This window comes from Poecilia reticulata, linkage group LG18, assembly GCF_000633615.1.
Source record: "Poecilia reticulata strain Guanapo linkage group LG18, Guppy_female_1.0+MT, whole genome shotgun sequence".
Classification (NCBI taxonomy): Eukaryota; Metazoa; Chordata; class Actinopteri; order Cyprinodontiformes; family Poeciliidae; genus Poecilia; species Poecilia reticulata.
Window position 1 is genome coordinate 9,225,656 of NC_024348.1, and position 27,608 is coordinate 9,253,263.

At 42.8% G+C, this 27,608-nt stretch overlaps 1 protein-coding gene across 6 annotated transcripts in view; it reads left to right on the forward strand.

Annotated features, from left to right (window-relative positions):
- The first annotated feature begins 3,553 nt into the window (after window positions 1–3,553).
- Window positions 3,554–27,608, forward strand: part of pcdh7b (protocadherin 7b) — a 129,121-nt gene continuing 105,066 nt past the window's right edge. For 4 of the 6 annotated variants that reach the window (XM_008435474.2, XM_008435476.2, XM_008435475.2 and 1 more), the window contains exon 1: window positions 3,554–7,716. In XM_008435474.2, the coding sequence (XP_008433696.1) occupies window positions 4,639–7,716 (3,078 nt within the window). In that variant the 5' untranslated portion in view covers window positions 3,554–4,638. The remainder of the gene's footprint in view (window positions 7,717–27,608) is intronic. The other 2 variants (XM_008435472.2, XM_008435473.2) reach the window with 1 other exon arrangement.

Consider the following 27,608-nt stretch of genomic DNA (forward strand, 5'->3'; position numbering starts at 1 on the left):
TATATATATATATTTGTCTTTATTCGCACTTGAGCGATCTGCAAACTTCCAGTCATAAGGTAGCAGAAGTGCTCACACTAATCAGCTTCATTAAATGGATGAAGCTGGCTATGTTGGTGGTTTAAAGAGGTGGCGTTATGAATTTTCCAGGCACATATCGTTGTTTAACAGCACATTCAAGTAACTGCTGCCTTTAGCTGTTGTAGAAATGCTGCATTTACCAGCGACAACATAAAAACAAAAAAAGTCCGGCTTCACAATTTGACCCCTTGAAATGTCACTTCAGGAAGATACAATTTTCCAACAGATAAACATAGCTCGTCGTCACACGTTGCAAGTCTTACTTGGCCGCTTCTTAGTCCAAAGATTGCTCTGGTTCAACATCTTAACAGATGTTAATTAGCGTAGCACTTTGCCTTTGAATGAGCTACCTTTCAGGTCACATTAAGGTACTTCCAAATTGAAATTTGCATATAAAGACAAACCGTAGGAACACATTTGCTGCATGCAAGCAGCACAGCAACATGGTTTTGCATTAAAATGGCTCTAAAACTGTGTCAAATCAACGGGTTAAGTTTGTAATGACAATAAGGTGTATGTTTTTTTCTGGGATTTTTTTTGTGGTTCGGCAATGCAGCCAATCATTTGAATCCCAACCGTCCTCACATCGCTGGACAACAAAGGTGTAATTTCATGTTGACAGCCAACATAATTGCAAATCTATTGCGCGCAGTGTCACAGCAGTACAATAAGCATTAACCAGTGTAAAATGTAAATAAGGACAGGCAGACATCCCCCTGCTTGTGTTGTGTTTATGAAATGGGAAGCATTAATTCAGCAGACCGTGCAATCATCTCAGTTTTTCATTTTCTCTTCCCACATTTCATTAATGCTTCCAGACTGTCCACAGGGGGAACAAGCAAAATAAGCAAAAAAAAAAAAGAGAAAAAAGACGCAAACCTTTTAAGATGAGCTTGGAGTCATACTGGATGTCAGCCATGACCTGGGATTTGCATTGGATGTTAGACATTTATTCAGGGAAAAAAAAGCATGTTTTAGGGAGTAAAGAAAAACAACAAAACAGCATATAAAATAGAACAACTATGCTCTGATCATAACTCATTTTAATCAGTGTACCTCCACAAGGCGTAGGAGTATGACTGTTTTTTTTTTTTTTTGCTTTTTTTTTGACAATTATTTTGGACCTCTCGTTTCAAAACACCTCATTGTCATTGATGAGGTCTGTGTAAAAACAGCAGCGAGTGCTTTCCCTCCCATCATTTCCGACCACTCACCCACTTGAGAGCAAGTTACCCACGACTACGATAATGACTTTCAGCAAAGATTTCAAGCCTTGATCTTCATGGTCCTGACTGTAAATGCTGCCTCAGAATTACCTACATGCTCATTTCCACTTTGTTTCAGCATATCCCAACAGCCTCGGGGTACGCAGTTATCATTTCTTGTGTGTAGCCGTTTGATGCAGTTTGGCTTCCACTGGTTGCATAAATGAGATTTCCAAGAGTAGCTGGGTAGCAATTTGGTAAGGTTGCATATATATATATTTTTTCTGTCACCAAAACACTTACCATCTCTAAGTCTCACGGTTCATTTCAACTGAACCTTTCAAAGTCCTTGTGCTATGCTGAATAATGGACTTGAGCGCACAGAAACGGAGATGTCATTTCAAAGAATTCAATTTCAAAACCGTAAAGAACAGAATGTTTTTAAAAGTGTAGATGATCTTGCTTGTCAAGGGTCATGTGCACTTCATCAAATGACCATAAATGCATCTTTCTCTGTGAAACCTTTTGCAGACAATGACCGCCTAAAGGCTGATGTCCGTGAACGTGAGTGGCGAATGCGTTCATCCTTCGCGAGGCTTTCGCTCTTGTTTGTGAATCTTTAAGGAGTTATGTCTGTCTTTAGTGAGTGAAGGCAGTTTGGCTGAATTGACTGATTCTGCCGAGATACTGCAGTCTCCCACTAATCTACACCCTTCCTCTATATGGGATTGCCCTGTGACTATACTTGCATCTTTCATTTTTTCAGAATACCAAAGAACCTTTTATATCTGTTGATCTGTTGACCAAATAATTGACTTAAAACTAACCCAACGCGACGTAGACCAAAACATCAAAGTTAACATCAACAGCACACATTCTAAGAACTGGCAAGACAAAACTGAACTTTTTGTATACGTATGTATGTCTTTTGTTGTTGATGTACAAAAAGGACATTTTCATCTTTGAGAAAGGGTAACAGGTGCAAGCCTCAGCCAGTGCAAGCAGATGGATTCCACCCAGACTACTCCCAAAACCATGCTTGTATTTTTTTTTATCTATATTTGGTCAATAGAGGGCGCCCGTCAGCAAGGATAAAGACACTGTTGGAATTCTGCCGTCAGTTGAAAGGTGCAGCTGCTGAGACAGACTCCCTGCTCTCTCCCCTTTCCTCCTCCTCTCCCTACGTTACTACTCCTCATTCCTTCACTCACTCACTCATTACACTCGCTCTGTGTATAATTTCACACACACACACACACACAAACACACAGCACTTGCGCGGTGCTTCTTACAGGAGAAAGGGAGACTCTTTTTTTTTTTTTTTGCCCGATTGAAAAGTTGAGGATGTCCTCAACGCACAGTAAGACGCAGAGACATCTCGGTTTTTTATTCATTTATTTATTTATTTCGCAATCGCTCCACTTGCAGCTGCACAGAAAAAATCTGCACGGTTGCTGTTAAAAGTGATGACTCCACCTGAATAGTTTTATCTTAAAAGAAAGAAAAGGGGGGCTGTGGGGTTTGTATGGTGGGCAAAATTATTGTAACATGAATTGTACAGGACACGCATATCTGCATCGCAGGGAAGTGGGTTTGCGCCGCAGACACGGAAGAAAGACTTTAACGTCATTTTCCACTGTATGCAAGTGAATTCATGTGATGTGCGTCCACTGTGTCGGATTCCTGATTGCTGAGTGGACTGAGCATCACGCATGCAAGACGGGTGGAGGGGGAAGAGACATGCAGCCGCCGGCGACCACACGCATTTCTGGGCTTATATTCCTAGTAGCCACCGGGGGAAGCGCAGCGCTGTCTGTCCTGCTGCTGCTGAGAGGGGCTTTTCTGTTGCCAATTTTTTTCATTTATTTATTTAATATACATCTTTGGAATGTGCAAAAGTCGTCTTTACACCTTGCAGTGCTTTCTATATGGAACATTAACAATCGTGTACACGTGCGTTATTAGTGTAATGTGATTAGAAATGTTACGTTTAAGTCACGTTGCGTCATATCGCTCAATGTAAAACGAAGTAAGCACATCTCCAGTGATTCCAAGTGTGTGTGTGTGGGGGGGGGAGGGATGGCTAGGAAAAACCGAATATAATTAATACACATTTTCTTTTTGGGTCAAACATAGTCTGACCCCGACGTTTAAGACCAACTTCGACCCTGTTTACGTGCACTGCCAGCAAAGAGAGAGAGAGGTAAAGAGGGAGAGGCAGAAGAGGGGGGAAGAGAGAGAGAGGGAGAGAGAGAGAGAAAGGGACTGCAATATCATTTGTGAATCCCTCTCACAGTGCTGCAGATAGGGGCTGCCAACACATGCGGCGCGTCTGCAGGTGAGGGAGAGAGAAAGGGTGAGTGGGAGAGTCCACGCTGAACACGCAGAACGTCTGAGAGGAAGGAGTTCAACCTAAACGCTGCGTCGGATATACACTTTTTCACTTTGCCTGCTTTATTGTTTGTTTGTTTGTTTTTTTTCCCTTTTGAAGTCAGCCCTGATTTTTCTGTTGTTTTTTTGTTTTTTTTTATATCTATTTTTTATTTTTGCGGACTGGAGTTGGTTCGTTAAAGAAGACGAGGAGGAGGAAAAGGAGGAGTGAGAGAGTGATAGTATTCTGCTTGTTGCGAGTGACTTGGAGGGGAGGAAGGAAGGAAGGAAGCAAGGAAGGAGGCAGAATAAAGAAGCCAGACAGGTAATCTGCTGCATATTACCTTCAAGACATAAAGGAGAGGTGACGAGCTCCGCGCTCAACCCTGCACAGTGGGATGAGTTTGCAACCTGCGCGGGCATCTCCTTTTTACGCGCCTCTGATATATGTGGACTTAACATCAGGACAGACGGAGGAAGAGTTCAGCTCTCCCCTCTCCCAGCCCTCCTCGTCATCAAAAAAGAAAAGAGAGAGAGAAGATTCTACAAACTGTGAGTAAAAAAAAAGAAAAAAAAAAAAAGCGTGAGCGAACCGGACTGCATTCACTTTCCGCTGATGCTCGGGACTATTGCACTTCGGCACAGTCCGGAGCGCACGGAGTCTCCCCCCGTAAAGACAGTCTCTCTCTCTATATATATATATATATTTTTTTCCTCCCCAGAATAAATAAATTAAGGTAGAAGGAAAGAGCCCCCCCCCACCACCACCCCCCTTCCTCCCATGCGTGCACTTGCTGCTTTCCACTGCAGCAGAAACGAGAGGATGAAGTCTCACGCATCCTAAAGAAAAAAAGACTGCGCTCCTAATGAGAACGAGATTGCCTTTTTATACGCAGACTGTCAATTAACATCAATTTCGGGACTTTTTTTTTTCCCCCCCTTTTAAAACATTTTCCCGAGGACATCTTTGCAGGACTGAACAATGGGGACTACTGCAGCAGTGGACTGTTTGTACTATTGCATGCTCATATTGCAGCTCGTGCATCAGCCCGCTGCGAGTAAGCAAGTGCTCCGGTACCGCTTGGCGGAGGAGGGACCTGCCGATGTCAGAGTTGGCAACGTAGCAGGCGACCTGGGCATTGTGGCCGGGTCCGGCGAGGTGACGTTCACCCTGGAGTCCGGCTCGGAGTTTTTCAAAATAGACAACATAACAGGTGAGCTCACCACCAACGAGAGGCGGATAGACCGCGAGAAATTACAGCAGTGCCAAATGATATTTGACGAGAACGAGTGTTTCATAGATTTCGAGGTGTCCGTGATTGGACCGGCTCAGAGCTGGGTCGACCTCTTTGAGGGGAAAGTCACCATATTAGATATAAATGACAACACTCCGTCTTTCCCCTCGCCTGTCCTGACACTGTCTGTGGAGGAGAACAGACCCATTGGAACCCTTTATCTGCTGACCACAGCCACAGACAGAGATTTTGGCAGGAACGGAATAGAGCGATATGAGCTAATTCAGGACAATGGGGAAAACTCGAGGCGTTTGGGATCTTCTGGGGATTCCTACTCTGGAAAAAGAAGATTTGAGGAGGGCGCGAGCAGGAGCAGTGTGTTTGAACTGCAAGTTGCTGACACTATTGATGGAGAGAAGCAACCCCAACTCATCATTAAAGGGGCCCTTGACAGAGAACAGAGAGACTCTTATGAGCTCTCCTTGCGGGTTAGGGACGGAGGAGATCCCCCACGTTCCTCTCAGGCCATCCTGAGAGTAATGATCACTGATGTAAATGACAACAACCCGCGGTTCGAGAAGAACGTGTATGAAGCTGACCTGCCGGAAAACAGCTCCCCTGGTGCGCCGATACTCCAGCTTAAAGCAGCTGATGCAGACGTTGGGGTTAATGGTCAAATTGAATATGTGTTTGGGGCGGCCACAGAGTCTGTGAGAAGGCTGCTGAGGTTGGATGAGAGCACTGGCTGGCTAAGTGTGTTGCACCGCATTGACCGTGAAGAAGTTAGCCAACTGAGGTTCACAGTAATGGCTCGTGACCGAGGCCAGCCGCCCAAAATGGATAAGGCAACAGTGGTGCTGAATATCAAGGACGAGAACGACAACGTCCCAGCGATTGAAATCCGAAAAATTGGGCGCATTTTCCTAAAAGACGGAGTGGCGAACGTAGCTGAGGACGTGATGGTGGACGCACCCATTGCTTTGGTTCAGGTGTCAGACAGAGACCAAGGAGAGAATGGCGTAGTAACCTGCACAGTCGTGGGAGATGTTCCCTTTCAACTCAAACCAGCCAGTGAGATGGAAGGTGAACAGAATAAAAAAAAGTATTTTCTCCACACGTCTGCACCACTGGACTATGAGGCCACACAGGAATACAATGTGGTAATAGTGGCTGTGGACTCTGGAAGCCCTAGTCTGGCAAGTAATAACTCTCTTATCGTCAAAGTGGGTGACACTAACGACAATCCTCCCATCTTCAGCCAGAATGTAGTTGAGGTATCCTTCCCTGAAAGCAATGCCCCTGGCGAGAGGGTGACAACAGTAAAAGCTGTTGATGCTGACAGTGGGAAAAATGCTGAAATAGCATATTCCCTCGATTCATCTGTAAATGGGATTTTCTCTATTGATGCAGACAGTGGAGACATCCGAGTAAACACCATCTTGGATAGAGAGCAAACAGAGCGCTATGAATTTAAAGTGATAGCTAAAGATAAGGGCATAAACACGCTTCAGGGTTCTGCTACTGTGGTTGTCCTTGTGGGGGATAAAAATGACAACGATCCAAAGTTCATGCAGGATGTGTTCACCTTCTATGTCAAAGAGAATCTTGACCCCAACAGCCCTGTTGGTATGGTCACAGTAATCGATGCTGATAAAGGCCAAAATGCAGAGATGGGCCTTTTCATTGAGGAGGAGGAGGAGATCTTTTCCATTGAGAATGAAACTGGGACTATTTTTTCCACCCTCTCCTTTGACCGGGAGCAAAAAACTACATACACATTCCGTGTCAAAGCTGTGGATGGTGGTGATCCACCCAGATCCGCCACAGCCACAGTCTCACTCTTCGTCATGGATGAAAACGACAATGCACCAACAGTCACCTTCCCAATAAACAGCTCCTACACCCTCCTACCCCCCTCCAGTAACATCAGGACAGTTGTCAGAACTGTCATAGCCACAGATACGGACACTGGCATCAACGCAGACCTGAACTACAGCATCATTGGGGGCAACCCCTTCAAGCTGTTTGAGATTGATGGGGGCACAGGGGTGATCTCATTGATGGCAAAGCTGGAACCAAAACACTATGGTCTCCACAGACTTGTGGTCCAAGTGAATGACAGTGGTCAGCCTTCACAGAGCACCACCACCCTGGTTCACGTGTATGTTAATGAGACACTTTCCAATTCCACAATTGTGGAGGCACAGGTGGCTAAGAGCCTGAGTACCTCCCTGAACACCAATATTGCTGGTGACCCCAACTATGACCTCAGCAAACAACGATTAAGCATTGTAATTGGAGTAGTTTCGGGCATCATGACTGTCATTCTCATCATTCTCGTTGTTGTCATGGCCCGTTATTGCCACCCAAAGAACAAGAATGGCTACGAGGCAGGAAAGAAAGATCACGAGGACTTTTTTACACCACAGCAGCACGACAAATCCAAGAAGCCCAAGAAAGACAAAAAGAAACAAAAGTCCAAACAGCCTCTCTATAGTAGTATTGTCACAGTAGAGGCCTCCAAACCTAATGGGCAACGCTACGACGGCGTCAATGAGAAGCTGTCAGACAGCCCCGGCATGGGACGCTACCGTTCAGTCAACGGTGGGCCGGGAAGTCCAGACCTGGCTCGGCACTACAAGTCCAGTTCACCGCTCCCAACTGTCCAGCTTCACCCTCAGTCACCGACAGCTGGAAAAAAGCACCAGGCAGTTCAGGACCTGCCCCCTGCCAACACCTTTGTTGGCACCGGAGATAACATTTCCCTTGGATCTGACCACTGCTCTGACTACAGCACTCAAACCATCAACAAGTACAACAAACAGGTAAGAAGACGCATCTCAGTGTTTCTTTGTTTCCCTCCACCACTCCTAAATGTCTTCTGCTTCTTTCTCTTAGAGTTCTCTCTGCCATAATGCTTCCTGACAGTGCTAGTCTCAGTAGTCTTGTTGCCTTTATGTAGCTAATGTGTGTCAAGTTAGTGGTATTGATCTGTTTTGGTTTGGAGTGCCATTCACATGTAATATTGAAAGGAAAGAGATCTAAGGAGGATTAGATAAGATCGGGTTGGGGATACTGTTTCACTTTGGCCCAACATGTCCAACTTTTTTTGCTTTCATCACAGCATGTGTCCAAGCCGCCTTTCCTGACAGGGGCGTCACTACTATTCACCTTGAGAAATATGTGTCTGAGTGTTGTGGACAGCTCACATAAGGACTTGGTTTGCAGTTATTCTATCCCAAAGAGAAGCGTGGTAGGGGGACAGCAACACCCCCTCCCTTCCGTAACCATGTCGAGCCCTGACCTGCCCTCAGTGTGTGACAAGGCTTCTTTTTCTTCCTTGTGAATACAGGAGAAAATAGAAAGTTGGTAGCTATAGCCTGCATGTATCTGTAAAGCACTTTTGCATCGGGTTGAGTCAGGTTTACTCTGTGTAGGAACAGCTAGCCAGGATATCACATTAAAATTCCTCTTTGCTGTGAGGTCTGCATCAATTCACTGACCAAGCAGAGGGAACAGATTTCATATCACCGTTGTGCACCTCAGTGTCTCGCAGTCTTTTATCTTCTTTTTGCATGTGTACCTCCTGTTTCTTTTCCTGTCTCAGGTTTATCTTACCACCTTTCTTCAGGGTATAATTTCCCTCCTTACTTCCCCACTCTTTAAAAATTTCTAGTCTTTTGGTCTTACCAAAAAAAAAAAAAAAAAAGAAAAAAAAAGTGAGCCGGTTTTGAACACAGTCTCTCCACATTCCTTGGGCAATTTTTCACCGTTAGGTGCAAAAACGGAGGAGAAATAAAGTTAACACCAGATGAAACAAGTTGATTTTCATTTCTTGGGAAAAAGAACAATATCCTTGTACATTATGCTCTAATGAATTATTGATTTTTTTTTTCTTTTTCTTGGTTTCAGTGCTAGTCTTAGAATTCAGGAGTGTTACGTGCCCCTTTTGTCATTCTCTCTTTTCCTTTTTCCTTTTCTCTGCTTTGTTCAATTTTTTATATATTTAATGCAGACTTTCCTCCTCTAACTCTATTCTAGATGTGCATAGAACATCTTTGTGTCCCTGCCTATTTTTTTTCTTCACTTTTGTGTCGTTTTCTCCACATCACACCCCTTACAATGGTACTCTCTTGCCTTGCTTTTTTTAAAATCTGGCTGTAGATTCTTTTTTTAATCTTCACTATCATCTCTCTATAACTTTTCTCCCCTCCCTTCTTCCTTACACTGTTCCTCCTCTTGAATCATTTCAGTCCCTTTTTATGGCTCTCCCCTCTCTCCCTTTCTCCTCCTGCCTCTGTCTGTTACAGCCTCTAATATGGTGTATTCACTGAACTGCTTCCCAGAGTGTGAGGAGTGCTGTTGCTTTCGGATGTCTCCTGCATAATTAAAAGGGCACTCTATTTGCTGCTTCGGCAGCAGCATGTATTGTGTGTCACTATGCCCGTGCATATATTTATATATTTATTCTCGACATTAAAGCTGCGGGGAGCCTTTATGGACTCTGGATTTGTTGGAATACAGCGTCTGAACTCAGCTTGCAACACCCAGATACATAGAGCCCGTAGTGATCTTCAAGGAAACGTCATCCGTCTCCACAATGTGAAACTGCTGGTCTGACATTTAATGTGCGATGGGAAGCAATATATTTAAACTGAATACTGACTCTTGGTATGTTCTTCTGCGGTGAACGGGTGGCCACGGTTTAGGGGCGGCAAATGGGAGCTAACTGAAGAGAAGGTGTTTGTTCATGTGCTCCAATTACAGCATTTAACAGCCACCTCTTTTATTAGATCAAAACACAAAGTGGTCATCCTGCTCCAAAATATGTCCTGTTGTCCTGCAAGAGTCATTTATACTAAAGACATAATAAAGCGTGCAAGGACAGGTGTGTCTTAATGTAACCCCTTGATTATAACAGCTCGGAAATCATCTATAACACTTTGCTAAATAGATTTTAACTCGCCTCACAGTAAAGTGTACTTCATTTTGAGTCTGAGCTGCTTATAGGCTTAAAGTAGCACCAGGGGATATTAAATCTTTAGTTATGTTCTCTGGGATAGGTTAAAAGACATGCCAGGTGTCTTAAAAATAGCAACAATCAGAAGTCCTTAGCCAGCTGACTATCAACGAGAAGCAACAAGTGGGGTAGGGTCAGTGATAAAAACAGAGAGGTGCCGATTACACCGGATTTTGAATTCTAAGGACCTTAAAGTTTAAACTGCGCAAAACGTATGATAGAAAGATTTTCTTCTTTGGAATTAGCCTGAGCCTCGTTCTGATTTGATATAAAAAAAATAAAAGACTTACATGTTTAAACATTTGAACGTGATCCATGTTTGAAGCATTTAGCTATATTGAAGAAGCGGTGATAGAGAATATTCTTCAACGTGTGCGTAGGAAGAGATAGAGACAGGCGCAAGAAAGACAGCCCTGTTAGCGGTGGAGAGAATGGCCCCCACTGTTTCACCAGGGACTCAACGTTTGGGTGGAAAAGATAGAAAGGACAGGAAGACGGAAAATAAGCCTGAAACACTAACTGTAATCTCGGAGGTATCGGGTTCCGTCTTTTTTTTTTTCCCTCCCTCGCCCACCTAATCTTACAATAACTACAGAGGCAACCTGCACGGGCAGGTAACCAAGCAACTGAGGAAGTTTATCAGTGAACCGAACCTTTTCTTTTAAGCCCATCAGACATTTAAACAGTCATTAAGCCAAGCTAAATGTGAGGAGGATGCTGGAGCGTCACCCAGCTGCTGGTGAGGGTTTCCACTAAGGCCAATATCATTTTTAACCTTTTTTTTACTGATTGCACACTAATCAGTACAGTTCCTACTATTATTCATATTCATTTTTTTCTTTTTGTGGCTTGCCTACCCCACATCTCTCTCCAATCCATATCCTTACATGCCTGCGTTTCAACTTGCTGCGTCCAAAGGCTTGGTGAGTGGTGTTTTCTCTTAACAGAGCACTTAACTTTATTACTTTTGGCAGTAGTTTCTGTTCTGACTAGTGCCAGGAAATAATGCAGTCCAACCGTAATGCATAGAGAAATGAAATCACTTAGCCATTGAATTAGCAAAGCCCATCAGTTTTGTGTTTTATCATTGCACCTCAAAGCACCATTTGTGCCCAGGTGGATCACTCTTAATCAGCAGTGAGCCACAGAAGCTTGTACTCTGTGCTTCCTGCAGTGTCGCCCCTTTGGTGCGGACCGAGGCCCCGTCCACAGACTTAAACCTGCTTTTCTTGCCTCCGGGTCGAGGCAGAAAACAACCGGATTTTGCTCACACTTCACCGCAACACCCACCCCCCATCCCCGCCTTTAGGTCCTCTGGCCAGCTGTTACTGCCACTTTCTCCGGCTAAAAATCAACTCATTTGCAAAAAAGGGCGTACCTTCACTCAACCTCCCCCGCCCTCCCCCGCTCCTCCTGACCACACTTGTACAGGACAAATAAGATCACCATGCAAATGGAGGTCATTGAGGTGGCGTTTGTAGCCAAAACATAGGATGTGATTGCCCTGGAGGTTGCAGGCGGAGCAGGAAACCAATATGGAAACGTTGCGCTTTGCCTACGACCTCATTTGTTTCAACCTGAGAAATGTAGCTGCCTAAACACCTTAGGAAAAAAAAGCCACTAATAGAATCGGATAAGCACTAGCCATTGAGCTAAACCACAAAATAAAAACCTCTAGTGAAAATACCATTCTAATTTGGAACAGATAAGCAAAAATAATACTACATAATGTATAATGCCACCTTTGCGTTCCCTCTCTGATAGCAAACAATAGTTGCCAGATGGAAGAAGTCTGGTCGATCATCATAATGATGTAAAAAGGAAGAGAAGACTAGAAAATTTGGGTACTCTGAGGTTAATATTATTGACTTATGTTTTCCTAAAGATATGCAACGCTAAACAGAAATGTAAAAACTGATATAAGTTGAGCTGTCTACTTTGTTGGTGTACCAACTGCTTGGCAGTAAATAAAAGTGATAGTAAATATCTATTAAGTCTATATTTATAGAGTAAAGCATTTCTAGATGCTATTACCAGAATAATTAGTCAGGCTACCTGCTCAGGTTGCTAGCCTGCAGTCAGCTGCTTTGCAGAGAGTTTTGTGTGACTATAAATCTCCTCAATCATCTGAATGAGTTTTTTTTTTCTTTATTATTTTATTTTAAGTGAAAGTAAAAATAAGTCAGACTTAATCTTTGTCCATGCGACTGGTGAAAACCCCTATGCTTTTAAATCTTCAGTGTACCTCGATACTAGTTAACTCGCTAGCAAGCGTGACCTTACAGCTTAATGAAGACATTACCTCTGGTTTCAAAAGCTTTTCAGGATTTGGTCACAGAGACAGTTACCGTCCTTTAACAACACAATGATCATAACAAGAAACACACTTTTGTTTTTGAAATTCAGGACAGTGCTCTAAATGTGAAAAAAAAAATACCACTCTGGAAATCTTGCGTTTAGTAGAAGAGAGAGAGAGAGAAGCAGTTTGCGGTAAGCTGGTTTGTTTATTGCCACATTATTATTAGCGCTTGTCCTTGCTGCTGCTGACTGTGGCTAACGTTATCAAAATTGTTTTGGATCTATTAGGGCCCTAATTCAATCTGTGGCCGCTCGGGCTTTTTTGTTGTTTATGTTCCGAATGGGGAAAATGGAAGGAGTAAGAGAGCACAGTAATACTCATGAAATTGCAGCGGGCAGCGTTTTCCTCGTATAATTTTGTTTGGTGATTTGAATGCATTTGCTCCGAGGCAATTACTAATCTGCGGATTAGACATACCTGATACGCAGGCAGAAATGGTGGAGACTGAGAAGTGGGGAGAAAAACGCTGGAAGATTGCTATAGCGGGTTGCTATAGTGTCTGGAATATTACTCTGCATAATATTTTAATACAGAGCTTTATTTGTTTCACCTATAAGGGAAAGCGTGTAAATTGTTGCTTCGTTCTGCTCCCCCCCCCCCCACTTCCCTCTTCCTTAACTCTCTCCTCACCGCATACGCAGGCCAGTGAGATAGGCTGTCTTCACATGCAAATAAATACTCATGATTGAAGAACCTGAAGAAGCCTCGGCACTTGTCACGAAAAGGTGGCGAACGGCAGAGTGGGGAAAAAAAGAAGGAGCGAGGAAAGGGTGCGCAATAAAAGCGTAAAAGACGAGAAATTTAAGCCGCGTGCCACCTTAAATCGCTCTCCATGCTGCTGATTGTAAGTGGCAGTGTCGAGGATGCCACCTTCTTCTCGCCGCTTCTTTCAATTTGATGTCATCCAAAGTGGAATTTCATTTCATACTCGGCAGAGATCACATTAGATAGGGCTCGCCAAGGATAAAGCCGATTCATATTTGCAGATTTGCCTTTCCTGAGGCCCCATCAATCACCGGTATAGCGGGACTTGTTTGTCGAGGCAGTTGTTCCGAGGAGTTTGTACAGCAAATTGACTTTTACAAGGCTCCCAAGGTTTATGATGCGCCATGCTAGCCTTGTTGTTTCCTCCCGTCGCTGTCCCCTCGCATCGACTCTGGGAGCCAGAATCAACTAAATGAGAACATCACTTAGCTCGGTTGCTGCGCGACCCCGGGGACTAGTTCTGTGTCGAGGAGCGGGATCACAACGCGGATCAAACGTAAGGCTTGTTGTTTTTGGGGGACTAATGGGCAAAATAATGGCGCTGCGTTTGCTGTGACACTGCCGCTCATCAAAACTGCACGAGTCTCCGGGAAAATGGGGCCAAATATCGTTTGATTCGCTCATTTACTTTTATTGTTTGGTCCTGTATTTCAGTAGAGTTCATATGTCGCTTTTATGTTCTATCAAGAAGAAAAGGTTGCTTTGTTTTGGCAATGGAGCTCCTTTAAGCCTTGTTTTCAGAAAATTTGTTAATGTGCGAACGGCACCTTTCACATGTACTGACACCTTATCTGGTAAAAGTAAATGAAAATCTTATTGCAGTGGAATGTTATCAAAATGGAATTAAAGATTTGCTGCAGTTTTCTTGCTAATTGCTTGCATCCACTTTCCAATTAACGAAGATGAGCACATCTGTCTGACATGAATGCTAAGTTTTCTTTCCTTTACCATTTCTGAAGTATAGCCCGGTAATTTGTGTTGTATTTATGTGAAAGTAACATTTTTTCCGTATTTGTGGCACCCAATCTGCCAAAGATGGGTACAGTCTCTTATTGCAGCAGCATATTCACTAGAGAAAAACAGGGAACATTTTGAACCTTAATGTGCGTGGAAAGGCATTCTCATATCATGAACAAGAAATTAACAAAGAAAGGTCTTTGTTCATCTTTATCAGTTATACGGTCAAGACAATAATGAAAACATTCGAAACAGCCGAAGTTGCGACAGACACCTGGAGGAAATGTTTTTTGTGAATCAGTGTGATATTATGCTGCTGCAATGCAAGATGAATTACTATTTTAAGGCTTTCTACATCTTTACCAGGGCTGATGATAAATGTAGAGGGGAGCGTTGTATGTCTGGGCCCAGATTCGGCTTGAGTGACAGTCGTTCTCGCTCGCTCGCAAGTGAAAGAGCCCATAGTGATAAATAGGATATATCACCTTCTGTCAGCACGGCTTACGCAGGTGTCACGGTGTCAAGGGACCTGTCAGCAGGGCCTGTGGCCCCCTGCTAAGCAGCGGCGATTTAAACCGTCCCCCTCCCCTTTCACCATCACCTATATTGCCACATTGGCCTTCGTGAATGAGGAGAACAGAAACCCATTGAAAGCCAGATGCACAGATCCATAATTTCTTCCTAAGCACTAACTCTAAAATCTCACATGTCTCTTTTTTTTTTTTTGTGTCCTGGAATAAATAAAACCCCCCAAAAACTATCTTCTCTGGGAAGGAGGAAGGAGCATGTCTCCAACTTGGGGAAACAGTCTGTGTCTTATCAGTACAAATTGTAATATGACAAGATTCAGAAGGTTGGAGAACAAAAGATTTGAGCTAGAAAACACGCAAACAATTGTATTGGTGAGGCGAGACAGTGTAACTGTAAAAAAATATAAACATGAGAAAGGTTTTGGTTTTGGCTCTCATACATGCAACTGTGTCACAGGTTGGCTGTATTTGTATGGAACTTGTATGTTCTAAGTTCAATGCCTGAGCGAGCATATTCATGTGTAGCACATTTAAGGCATCATTGAGCAGTAGCTTTTATTTGGAAGTAATGAAACTTGTATTAGGTGGTTAAGTGTGTGAAGGTATACCAAGGTTTTAAGAGGCTCCGGTTTTTAGAACCACAAATATGTCATGTCTTAATATTCCTATGATTTAAGGTTCTTCTAATGAGATGCAAGAAAACGTGGCACAACGATTGAAGTTGTCTGTAGCTGTACAAAGTGTGGATTAATGGGGTGTTGCCCCCATCTGTTGCTGAGGACGGTCAGTTAGCTGGCTGAATGAAGACCGATCAGATATTTGGAAATATTTCTGGTTGGGGAAAAAAAAGCACAGGCAGCCATCGTGCAGGAACTAATGTAGCGTCAGTGTCAATCTTAGTAATGTAGTTTTTGTTTTTGCTGAAGCTACAGTTTGCAAGCTCAGTCTGTTGTGTTTGCTAAGCAGCAGGCTGGAGGTCAGCTACATAAAAAAACATCCTGCCTAACTTTAAAAAGCTAATGTCACCATGTTATGCTGGTGTCTTGGCATAAGCCACTTAACACAAAGTTTTGTAAAGTTAGGGTTTCAAAAATTGCAAACATTTTCTGTCTTGCCCTGGCGTCCAGCTAAACAGAGTAAAACAACCTTGTCCCTGCCTCACCTGTTGCTGCTTTCTGGTAAGCTCGCTGAAAGAAGACTTCTACGCTTAATACGTTACTCACAAATTTAACTGGAAATATTTCTGTAACGCAGACAACTAACCGTTGCCTGAGCAGCCGTCTGCAAGTTCTATGAAAAATACTAAATAGGTGGATAAATGCAACACGCAGGTGTTCGAAAAGAAATTCTGAACTTTTACTGGTAACAAAAAAATATTGCTAGCGATGACGTGATTAGAATGATCATAACTGACATGTTAGATTATTTACATAGCTAAACTGATCGTTTTTCCGTTTTAAATATGATCATGCTATGCTTTTTTTTTAAAGTTGTACTAATACTCTGAGATTGTTGTAATTTTAATAACATGAGAACTTTATGCCGGTCAATGTCTAGAATGAAAACAAACGTTTGAGACTAAGACGTGTTGGTTATACATTCAGAAAAGGATAGTAGAGGTATTTATTGTGTATTTAACAGGTGCAGCCCTCACTCCACCGTCAGGTTTTCTAAGCCTCAGACAAATAAGCCCTTTTCTCTCTTTTCCTTCACATTCTGCCCCTTTTCTGACTTTTTGCTCCGAGGATCCGCTAAAATATTAAAAATATTAAGACCGACCAAACTCCCCTGACTAAATTAGATAAAGTATGAATAGCCCCTGATAAATAATGCATCCGAAGGTTTTCCTTTTTCACCCAGAGCATATGGCTTTTTATTAACAGGCTCCGATCATACATATTTGCTAAGCAGCAGAAGATAATGGGAACTACTTGACTTGGAAAAGTGGAGGGGAAAAGGACAGCTTGGCTGCTTCTATTACCTCCCCCCCCCCACCACCACCACCACCACACACCCTCACACACCCAAAACGAGATTTAATGCGTAGGAAACAGGAGGCAGAGCGCTCACTGGCTATCCATCAAAGCCTGGGGGGACATGTGTGAAAGTTTGCGCATGTTGTTCTCGCCGGGTGTGCTCTCTGTGTTGATAGGTGGAGGTGATGAAATATGTGTGTGTGTGTGTGTGTGTGTGTGTGTGTGTGTGTGTGTGTGTGTGTGTGTGTGTGTGTGTGCGTTTACAGTTGGAGGTTTGTGTGGTGTTGCCTAAAACGGAAAGGGTTTCAGAAGAGAGCAATCGGGGATGGAGGGTTTTTTTTTTGGGGGGGGGGGGGGGGGCTTACAGTTGAGCCTCTCCATCATGCGGCACGCCATGCACACGAGAGCAACAACATGCCTGAGAGGGTTTCAATATCCTGTGTGTGTGTGACCCCCATTTGTGTTTACCCAGGGATTGCCCTTCATTATTTTTGTCTGTTTGTCTGGTTATTACATATTCTCTCTCCAGCACACACACACACACACACACCCCCACGCGCACACACACACACACCCCCCCACACACACACACACACACACGCGCGCGCGCGCACTGAGGCGAAAGGAGCCGACGGGCCTCAAGGCGCCGCTTTGCTGTCACCTGCTCAAGGAACTCTAAACAAACTCTGGAAGGCCTTAACGCTTCACCTCAAAGTTTGAAAGACTTTTCTAACGTCGGACGCCGATCTATGCCATCTGCATTTTAAAGTGTGGACGCGAGCAAGAAGAAAAAGAGCAGAGGTGTTCATTAGCAAGGCAGCAGGCAAAAGGGGCAGCAGAAGCCCCTGTATCGATGAGGCCTTACCTGGTAGAGAGCAGGCTATTAGCCAGGCCCGATAAATCTTGTCAGAGCCTGGAAGGATCTGCCTGCCCGCTGAAGAATGAAGGTCACAGGGCAGCTGGAGTTACGACAGACCTCGGAAGGTAGCTGCTATCAAATCATGTGAAATATGAAGTCCAGCTGGCTTTTTTTTTTCTTTTTTTTTTTGGGAAAAAACTAATTTTTCACTTTGCCTCCTATCTTTTATCTGCTTCTACTATTTTCAGGATTGTGCAGAAAGTGTTCATTTATTCATGTCAGTTCAATGATTTTTCTTTCACTTATTATATTAATGTGTATTTAAATTTCACCCTACCTTTCTGTACAAATTCATACATTAAGATGAGTGAATTGCATTCCCTCTTAAGTGTGATACATTCAGCCAGTAGAGCATTGACAACATTCATTTTTATACCTTGTGTAAAATGTAAGTCCTGGAAGACTTACATTTTATCCCGGTTAAAGGATCATTTTCACCAGTTTATCAAGAAATATGGGTTCTGACAGCTCAGTCTCAGTTTTGTGTATGTCTTGGCTTAAAAGCCACCATTAAGGCACCAAAACTGATTTGAATCCCGGTGCCCACGTCCTTATAGACCTGTTATGTTATTTAAAAAAAAATAAAAAATCCAAACAAAGAACTCAAACTAATTTGTAAGCATGAAAGAAAAGTGCAATCAGCAGCTCAAACATCCAAGAAAAGTTGAAGTCGGTAGCAGCCAGTAAAAGCTTGATCAGTGCATCTGCAGCCAAAAATAAAGCAAGAGCTCATTTTGTTGGAATAAATAAACTATTAGGCATGCATTGAGCAAATGCAAAGATGATTTAGGGATTGGTGTGGAGAAAGACCTGAGGTAATTAAGCACTTCTTGTATTTAATAAACACGACATTTCTCTTTGATGTGGGCTTTTTGGGGTGTAGACGCATTACGTACCGTCTTTCTCAAGAAGCCGAGATCCGTCATCTTGGTTGTCTCGGTTTATTCTTAGACACCTTTGATTAAATCTATAGTCTTGCTTCATGTACCGATGCCCAGACAAACAGAGTTGTTTATAGTCTGCTACCAGTACGAGCCGCGTTCCCCCATCGGCCAGCACACTCGAAACTCCAATATAAAAATGGCCGTGCCGTGACTATAATGCTGACTTTAGTCAGACGGATTCTACTGCGAATTGAGGAGCTCCAAACATTTAATATGGTTTCACGTATTGATCTGCGGCGCCTTGCCCTATAGCCTGTTTATTATCTAACTTAGGTTTCAGCTTTTACCCTTTTTTTTCCCCCCCCTCCCACACAAGCCCTGGAGATGGAGTCGTTCTGGTTTTTTTCTCCTTCTCGCCCGAGAGCCGCCGTGTTCTTTGTAACAGCTACAAACAGTCAATCAAACCGGCCACTGGTGAAGAACCGGTTCCCCCGATTTGATTTGGGAATAGGCATGCGAGCTCGGGTTGCTTGAATAATAACAGGTTCATAAATGTGGTATTTTTGCCTGGTTTGCTCCGGTTATGGAGAAGGACGAACTTGAGTTTGTAATCAAGGCAAAAAAAAAAAAAAGCAGGTATTTGACATGGTTCATTTACTTAGACTTGCTCCAATGCAACACTTGGGACACAATAGCCACTTGTAAATTACAGAGTGGATTCAGTGGTGAGAAGTGCCTTTCGGGGGAAGGTGGGGCGGAAGCTGGGCCGCTGAGACGAAGGGAGAAATGGGGGGGGGGAATGTTGTTAACGTTCGCTGCCGCTTGGCTCCAGCTTGATGAGGTCTGGGATTGGGGGAGAGGCAGGGGTATCAATCAAATTGACACGTCTGGAGGCGGTAAAAATGATTAGAATAATGGTAAACAAAGCTGCTTAAACATGACCGGGGTTCTTCTCTCTTCCTTTCTTTTCTTTTCTTTCATTTTCTTTTTTTTTTCACCTCAACTTTATTTTCCAACGCAGGCTTTGCTTAACATGCCTCAATTAGTGTCAGATTCATCACCTTTAATCTGCCTCAAATGATACATTAATAACAGTCTTCAGCGGAGGGGCTGGCAACATAAGTGCATGAAGGAAGTGAAGAGTTTTTATGAACTGGTGACGTGACCGTGACAGGCGGTAAAGTGCCTGACTGCGCGACATGGGGGGCTTGGGGGGAGTGGGGAGGGTGGGGGGCGGAGGAGAAGGGGATCCCAACCAGCTGGACGGTGAGCGCAGACAGTTGCTTTTCTGTTTAATCACCATCAGAATTCTGCGGGCTGCCGCGCCGAATGTTTGAGCAGCGCAGATTACTTTCCCCCCGTGAAGCCAATTGCAGGCGATCGTTTGATGTCTAAGCAAATGTGTTTAACATGCATAACCGCTCTTGCCTCCTTTGCCTTCCTCTGCACGTTTGAAAGATTTACGTCTGAGGATGAGTGCGCGCGAGTGCAGACATGTGTGTGTGTGTGTGTGTGCCTTACTCTTTTGAATGGCTTTGAATGAGCTATTCTCCCGGGACATGACATGACAATCGAGGGACCTTGTAATTTATGTTTAAGATGCCACGGTTTTGCAAAGCTAAGAGGAGTTCTGTTTAAAGGCAGAAGTGTCCCAGTTAAGGTCTTTTTTTTCTTTTCTCAGGAATCTATAAGCTATATATTGCTACTACGACAATGTACCGCACACTACAAATTCATTGGAACCTCTAGTGAAGAATTTTAAGGTAAATTCATTATCAGTTGCACTTGTGTAATCCCACAGACATGTCTAACGATGGTATTAGTTGATTATTACTATAATTATTTACATGCTATGCTCTTCGGTGTTGGCGGAGCTGACGCTGAAGATTCTAGCCATACTGATGTTTGTTACAATTGGAGGACAAAGTGGGAAAGTTTGCAGATCTCAGAGCATCATCCCAAAAGTAAAGCAGAGAGGTGGCTGCATAATGTGAAGCCACCTCGGGTTTTGCTACACAAGGGACTGGTGCACTTTACAGAACTGTATCAAGAGGAGAGAAAAAAAATTGGAAATATTGAAGCAACATCATCCAGGAAGTCAAAGTGAATGTTGTAATGCAGTAATCTGATTACTGCTCAGATTAGGAGGCAAGTGGCTTAAGGACAACACAGCGAAAATGTTGGAGCGGCCATCTTAAAGGCTTGATCTCAGCACTGTGGCAAATATGTGGACAGAAATATATCTACACAGCAAAACATATGTATGCAAACTTTTGATTCTAAAGAAAATGTTCAAAATATATTTTTAATATTCTGCAAATTACCCAATAGAAATAATGTCGGGAATATATACTGATCTAAGTTTTGGTCTAATCAAATATCTCTTCATATGCTGCATCTACGCTCACCAGCCACTTTACTAGGTACACCTGTCCAGTGGCGGAGCCAGAGGGGGGGCCAGGGGGGCCAGKGCCCCCCCTGTCATCTGATTGGCCCCCCTAGTGGCCCCCCCAGATGATTGACATGTAACAGCACCAGGTCATTCCTGTACATTATTTGGAATCATTCTAAGCCAACCTAATATCTAAAGAAGAAAAACAATAATAAATATATCAAAAGAAAATGTATAAAACTTTATATAAGTCCATGTGACATAAATAAATAGATTTTTATCAGGCGCGATACCAGCCTCCTTTATACTCATAACAACAAGCTGATATTCTTCTCCTGGGTGTTTCAGTTGTGCTGCGCTGTGGTGCAACTCAAAGGCTAAAGCACTTCATACCTGGTGATGGTAAAACACCAATAAGTTATTTATTGATCCTCCGCAAAAAAGAGAAAAAACCAAAGAGGGGCCGACGATGTTCGTAGTTTGGAGCAGAGGTGGCGCTACAGTTTTTTCGTTGTCCGTCAAAGAAAAAAATAATTTTATTTCCAATTTGTAGTCATCAAACGAAACATTTATTATTTCTCTGCTAGAACGTTTTTGAAATCAGGTAACATTTCACGAAATGACGTGATTAGAAGACGGCAGAACTCTGATCATTTCCTGATCCCTCAGCGGGAGAAAATCCCCGCAGAAGCAGATCAGCTGCGCTAGGAGCTCCAAAGTCTCTGGTCCGTTAAAGCGTCCAGATCAGAGATGATTCTCTGACTGATATTGTTCTTAGTCTGATTAATAATGAGCTCCACGATGTTCTCTGTGCGTAAAGTTGAAACTGTCTGCGCACCAAGTGGTCAGCTGCGCTTGGACAGAAACCAGCGAACTGCTCTCTGTTCTTATCAAGACGAGGCTGAGGAGGGAATCTGACATGTTAACTAGGTTAAGGTTTTACTGGTTTTGTTTTTAAAACACCATTAACGTAAGCAGTGTAACTATATATTGTATATTTGGCGTTTGTCATCTCATGTGTGATTAATTGGAGCGTAACGTGGAGCATTTAAGCGCATTTATTGCCCAGCGCTCTGCGCTTGTTTCTGCCTAACGGATCTGCACTTTAATTTCTTTCCTCTCTCAACAGTCAGCTGTTATTCCTCTATTTAAACTACAATAAGTAGATCACATTCTCTTTAGGTTTTCTCTGTGTGCTCCAAACTCATTAAATGTAAACTCATTAGAAGCCCGAACCACCATCAGGCAAATAATTCTGGTCCGACCCGAAATATTGTTACCTGTCAAATTACCTGTCCAAACAGAGCTTCCTAACCAAGGTGTCCATAACTCTTCAACACGCTGTCAGCTCCCGGTCAGAAAGACGCATTTAGTTCATTGTCCATGAGATGATATTCAGAAAGGATCTTTTATTTGATTGATTTTAGTTTCCTCTGCGATGAACTCTGCGTAAAGTCTATCATGTCTCCATGTGCGCCAGTCAAAGGTGTTAATTATAACATGTCAAATGACAGAGGGGCTTAAAAACTAACCAAATATTCAGTTTGGTTATTTTTTAAAATTATATATATGTGCACACACACATTTAAAATTTAGCCCCCCCAGAGGTAGTCCTGGCCCCCCCTTGGCCCCCCCAACTTTAAAAGTCTAGCTCCGCCACTGCACCTGTCCAAATGCTCATTAACACAAATGTCGAATCAGCCAATCACGTGGCAGCAACTCAACGCATTGAGACATGTAGACAAGGCCGAGACGATCTGCTGAAGTTCAAACCGAGCGTCAGAATGGGGGGAAAAAAGGTGACTTTGAACTTTGAAGTGACTTTGAACGTAGCACGGTTGTTGTCCAACCCGGTAGTAGCATGGTGTACCTAATAAAGTGGCCGGCGAGTGTATACATCTTGTTACAGATCTTGTTTCTTGACCCCTTTTTTTTATGATACATGAAAATCAACACAGCCCTACCTCCCTGGAACAGCATGTTTTATTGTCTTTACTGTTTTGAACAGTAACTAATAGAAACGAGCCTCTTTTAGATCCGAGGGAAATCGGAAGTGATTTCCGATTAATGTTCTCAGACAATCTGATCAATGTCAAAAAGTGAATGCATTCATATCATAGACGTCTGGCTACGTTTATTGCATGACAGTTGTTTTTCCACTCATTGATTAAATGCTCTAAAGCTAAATGCTGGATCAATACCTTGTGCTGTTAAATAGGAATTCATTTAGGTTCTTTTTATATATCTTTTCCAGGAGGACGCTGTACCTCCACCACACTCTCTCCCTCCTATCACAACTTATTCCATGGCCATAAGCCCAGATTTCTTTTTTTTTTTTTTTAAAGGGGGTGGGGGTTTCTCTGCTCTGTCATCTTGCTTGTACCCAGTAATTTGAATACTTCAGTGCCAAACTCTGAGCTCAAGGGTGAGATCCTCCCCAGAAAAAAAATGTAAATAAAAATAAAAAAGTAACCACCATTGCCTAGCATCGCATTGGCCCAGAGTCGGATGAGGCGCATTGAACGCCGTGTTCCGCTAAACTGTTTTGATAAAGCCATCTGGGCAAAGCAGGGAACATTTCAAAGATGAAGGTCCCCGAACACTAAATTGGCAGCAGTTTCCTTTAACGCTGCGGGCTCATCTCTTCGCTGTGTCACAGCTCCTCGGGGAGCCTTGGGGAGTCGCTGCCCCTCCTCACTTTGAGTTCCTGATTCATGAGATCAAATTAGAAAGTCAGAGCTAGATCAATGGATGCACAATCCTGTGCTCTTTTTTTTTCTCTCTCTCTAGGCCATGATTTTCTGGAAATATCTCAAATGCAGTCAGTTCGCTGGGTAACCTATTTCCTCACCTATTCCAGTTTGGGAAATGTGCGCAACGTTCTGAATCTCATCAGTGCGAGAAAAACCACAACTTCTGAGCTGGGAGGTGAGAATGAGCATCCGCCTGGTAGTACTTAAAAAGCTTTCTGTCACTCTTCAAATCCTTTTGAGAAAAGACTTGCATTCTTTTTAAATTTTATAAGGTCAAGACTGTCATTGATGCGCCGCATTGAAATCTGCGGTTTTCAATCATCCCAAAGTATCAAACAGTCATGAATCTTAAAGACAGATGAGACGAGGCTTCTGTATTTTACTTCATATCTGAAGGGAAAATGACGGCTGAATGGCAATGAATTCATTCAGACGGATTAAAGGAAGCGGTGTCAAGGGAGGATCAACACGGAAGGATTGCTGAATACACGTAGTAAATGTGTGAGGAGCGAGCAGAATGCCAAAGTGGTGGTGGACTGGAAAATGTAAGGCAAATTCCTCACGTTCGGAAGGTGCGGAGGAAACCCTGGAAGGTGCAGTTAGACTCGTCTCACTGCAGGTCGATGCAAAGTTGCACAAATTTTTCACGGCTAATTAACAGATCAGGTCATCTGTGTGTTAACTAATAAGATCTTGATTTTGTGAGGAGGAGGAGAAGGAGTCCTGCACGTTCACTCTCACACATAAGGGCTATTCAGATTGTAATGTAGCACAGAGTATGTGGAAGTTTGATACAAGACAGTCCTTTTTTTGACGTAATTGAATCTGAAGACATTAAGTGTAACTAAATAACTTTATTTCTTAGCAGGCTGCTAGTATATTTAATTTAAGTAGGTCCATATTTTTCACATTTAATGAGCATTTGCTTGTTTTTCCACACAGTAATAGAGGGATTCAGAAGCCACCCAACTGTGTAATTGCACTTTTAAAAAAAAATGTTTTTGAACGTCTTTATCTGTAAGTCAAAAAAATACATTGGACAAATACTCAAGACGTGATGCCATAAACCAAAACTAAATGTCATCATTTAACCTTTAATCCAATCTAATCATGTATTCTAGAAATGAAAAAATTACTGTCTTTTAGATGACGGATAAGATATAATATAATGTAAATTCAAACTTGTACTTTTCCAACACTTACATAGACTTTAAATGTTAGATTTCATACTTTCCTTGTTATTGGCAAAACCTTTTAGAAACCGCGTAAATATAAATTTTATACTTTTGTTCGGGCTTGAACATCCTTCGGAGTCTTAAAACACTCAATGCAGCCAGACATTTATTTTAAATACATTTTATTAGTTAAATAAAGCAATTAAGCCATATTTCTTCAGTTATGAAAATGCTGTATATTCCAAGAATAACATCTTAGGCACATCTGATGCCTTGAAATTGGCTTCCGTCTCACAAAAAGCCCCTGGCTGTCGCTCCTAGCAACCTAGCCAACCCCAGTGCTATCATGCTGTTCTTCATCTTAAAGTAAGAAAAGAAAATATATAGGACCACTTTAGTTTATGTTGCATTGCCAGGAATAGAAGCAGAGTCTTCTTTAAATACAACATTCACCCCACCTTAGTTTAAATACGGCTGGCTTTAGAAGCGCCGGGGCTTCCGTCTGATTACTGGCCTCTGTGTCTTTGCAGACTTTGTGTCAGACCTCATAATGAGCACTGTGGGCAGTGAGTGACGACGGATGAAGGATGAAGGGGGAGGGGGCGGGGGGGTGGCAAAAAAAGGGGCCTTGGCGAACATGTCAGCGTCTGTGTCTTCGCACTTGATTTTATTTTTTTATTTATTTTTTCACCTGCCTTGTCTGCAGCACTCTCGTATGCTCTTCCGTGTATGTCACCGAGGGTGAGAACCTGTCAGAAGCTGAGTTGTTTTTATCGGCGTGTAGAAGCTCTAAAAAAATAAAAAATAAAATGTTGAGACTGAGAGAGAGACAGTTGGTGGAGGGGAAGAAAAGTGCTTACCATGCAACCCATCTCAACTTTAAACTGTCACGGCAGAACTGGAAAAAGGAAGCAACTATATTCTCTGCACCTACATAACACTGAATCCTCCTCTAGCTTTTTTTTTTTTTTTTTTTGGACAAGTCATATTTGCAGGCTTTTATTGGATTCTCACTGAGAGAGTCTGCAAATCTCGTCAAAACACAAACACTACAATTATGTTGATGTTCCTCAAGATTCGGTGCGTGGTGAAAATATACATAAATAGTTTACTGAATAAAATATATCGACTTTAATCCATCGAGCTCACCTTTTGTCAATATGACTTTGAAGCATAAACATTTTATTTGTTGACTACTCACTGCATTGTTCATTTGATACACTGACTTATGTGAAAGCGTAAACCTCCACTAAATTTTCCAATTGTTGTCGGGTGCTTATTGCACTCTTAGATTTTTCCAATGGTTTTTTTTTTTTTGTAAACAAGGCAGTATTGCAGTTTTCTTCTTTCAGCCAGCTAACCGGCAGTGTGCAGCAAAAGCTTGGGAGAGGGGGGCTGCCAAGCCTTTGCCCTAAATAGTGCAATAAATCAGTAGTTCCTCCATTGCTTTCTCTGTGATCCCAGTAAGAAAACTTTAAACTGTAGCCATGATACGACAAGCTTATATATTTTTTTTTTAATAAAAAAAAATAAAGACTTCTTTCTGCTGGTAAGTCTGCAGTACTCTGTGTCCTGAACAGCAAGAAAGAACTCTGGTAAGTCCGCTATCTCTGGCCTCCCCTCAGGCGAACCTTATAGTGCTGAAAGGTCATGGCAAAACTTTTTTTTTGTTTTTTTTGTTGCCGTTTTCACTTGGGAACTTTTTAAAACCTCGTTATTGTACTGTTAACCAACTGGTTTCTTGGTTTAATGAGTTATTTGAGAGATGATGTGTGATGCGGGGTGGAGGGAGGCGGGGGTGAAACGGACGACCCCGCCTCACCTGTTTACCTTCCATAGGCACAAAGACAACAACAGTTGCCACAGCAGCAGGAAGAGCCTCTTTGTGCGGCACAAGCTGATAGATCGAAAGGGAGTGACAGGCTTGAAAAATTGGCAAACAGTGTTTGCTGGAAGGTTTCCTCAGGGCTTTGGTACCTTTGAAATCATGTGCGAATGCAGAGGACTGTGAATGAAAAATAGCTGTGTGATCGTGCCATGTTGCTTCTGTCAAGAATGCGTGATTTTTTTTTTCTCCTCTCTTCCTCCCTCCCACAGTTTGCTGTCATCCTCATCTGCCCCTCAAAGCTTGCTTTTTTTTCCTCTCTCTGCTTCTCATCATCTCCGTTTTAACACTCCATTCTCTCAGCAACATACCCTCCTCCACCTCTCTTCTGCGTTCCCTTCTCTCTCTCTCTCTCTGTGTCTCTCTCATTCTCACACTCCCCCTCCTCTGTTTCTCCAGCTTAGCGGACGTGGTTATTTAAGGCTTAAGATCCATAAAACCCGCCTTAGGTGTGTTTGCTTTTGTTACATTCCCAAAATGGTGCATTGACTGCCACATTGTTAGCCGTTGAGCCCCGCTCAGCCACTGCCCGTCAGAGGGGAGTTTCATGTGGTTTAGCAGCAACTTGAAACCGAGAAGGAGCCACGCGATCCAATCCGATTTTTAGCGGGAGATCTGCCGCTGACCTAACTTTGAAAAACGTTGTCAAGAGACGTGCTAATGGCTGTCGCACTACGGCGGCGCAAGCATCAGCTTTTGTTTTTACTATCAAGACATCCACTTGCAGCAGTTCAAACAATATATTGGATTAAAACACGTTTCCTAGTTTTATATGTTTGGTTCACTTAGTAAGACTGGATTAATTTTGCTTTGGGGGCAGCAGTCAGGTTGATATTTGCCTTACTTTAAAAAACTAAAACTAAAGAAAAGCCATGCTTGTGTATTGGTAGGGAAGGCTTTTCATGGCAACAGTCTTTATTTTCTCAATAAGTGTTGCTCCCAAAGGTGTATTGCCGTTTAACGCTAACTTATGTGTAAGACAATAGGAACAGATAGCCATAATACGATTTCACATGCTTCCCTGATGTTGTTCTATGCTTTGTTTTGCGGCGTCATAAAAATAGATTGTTTATTTTTAAAGATGTTGACAGTAAAAATGCTA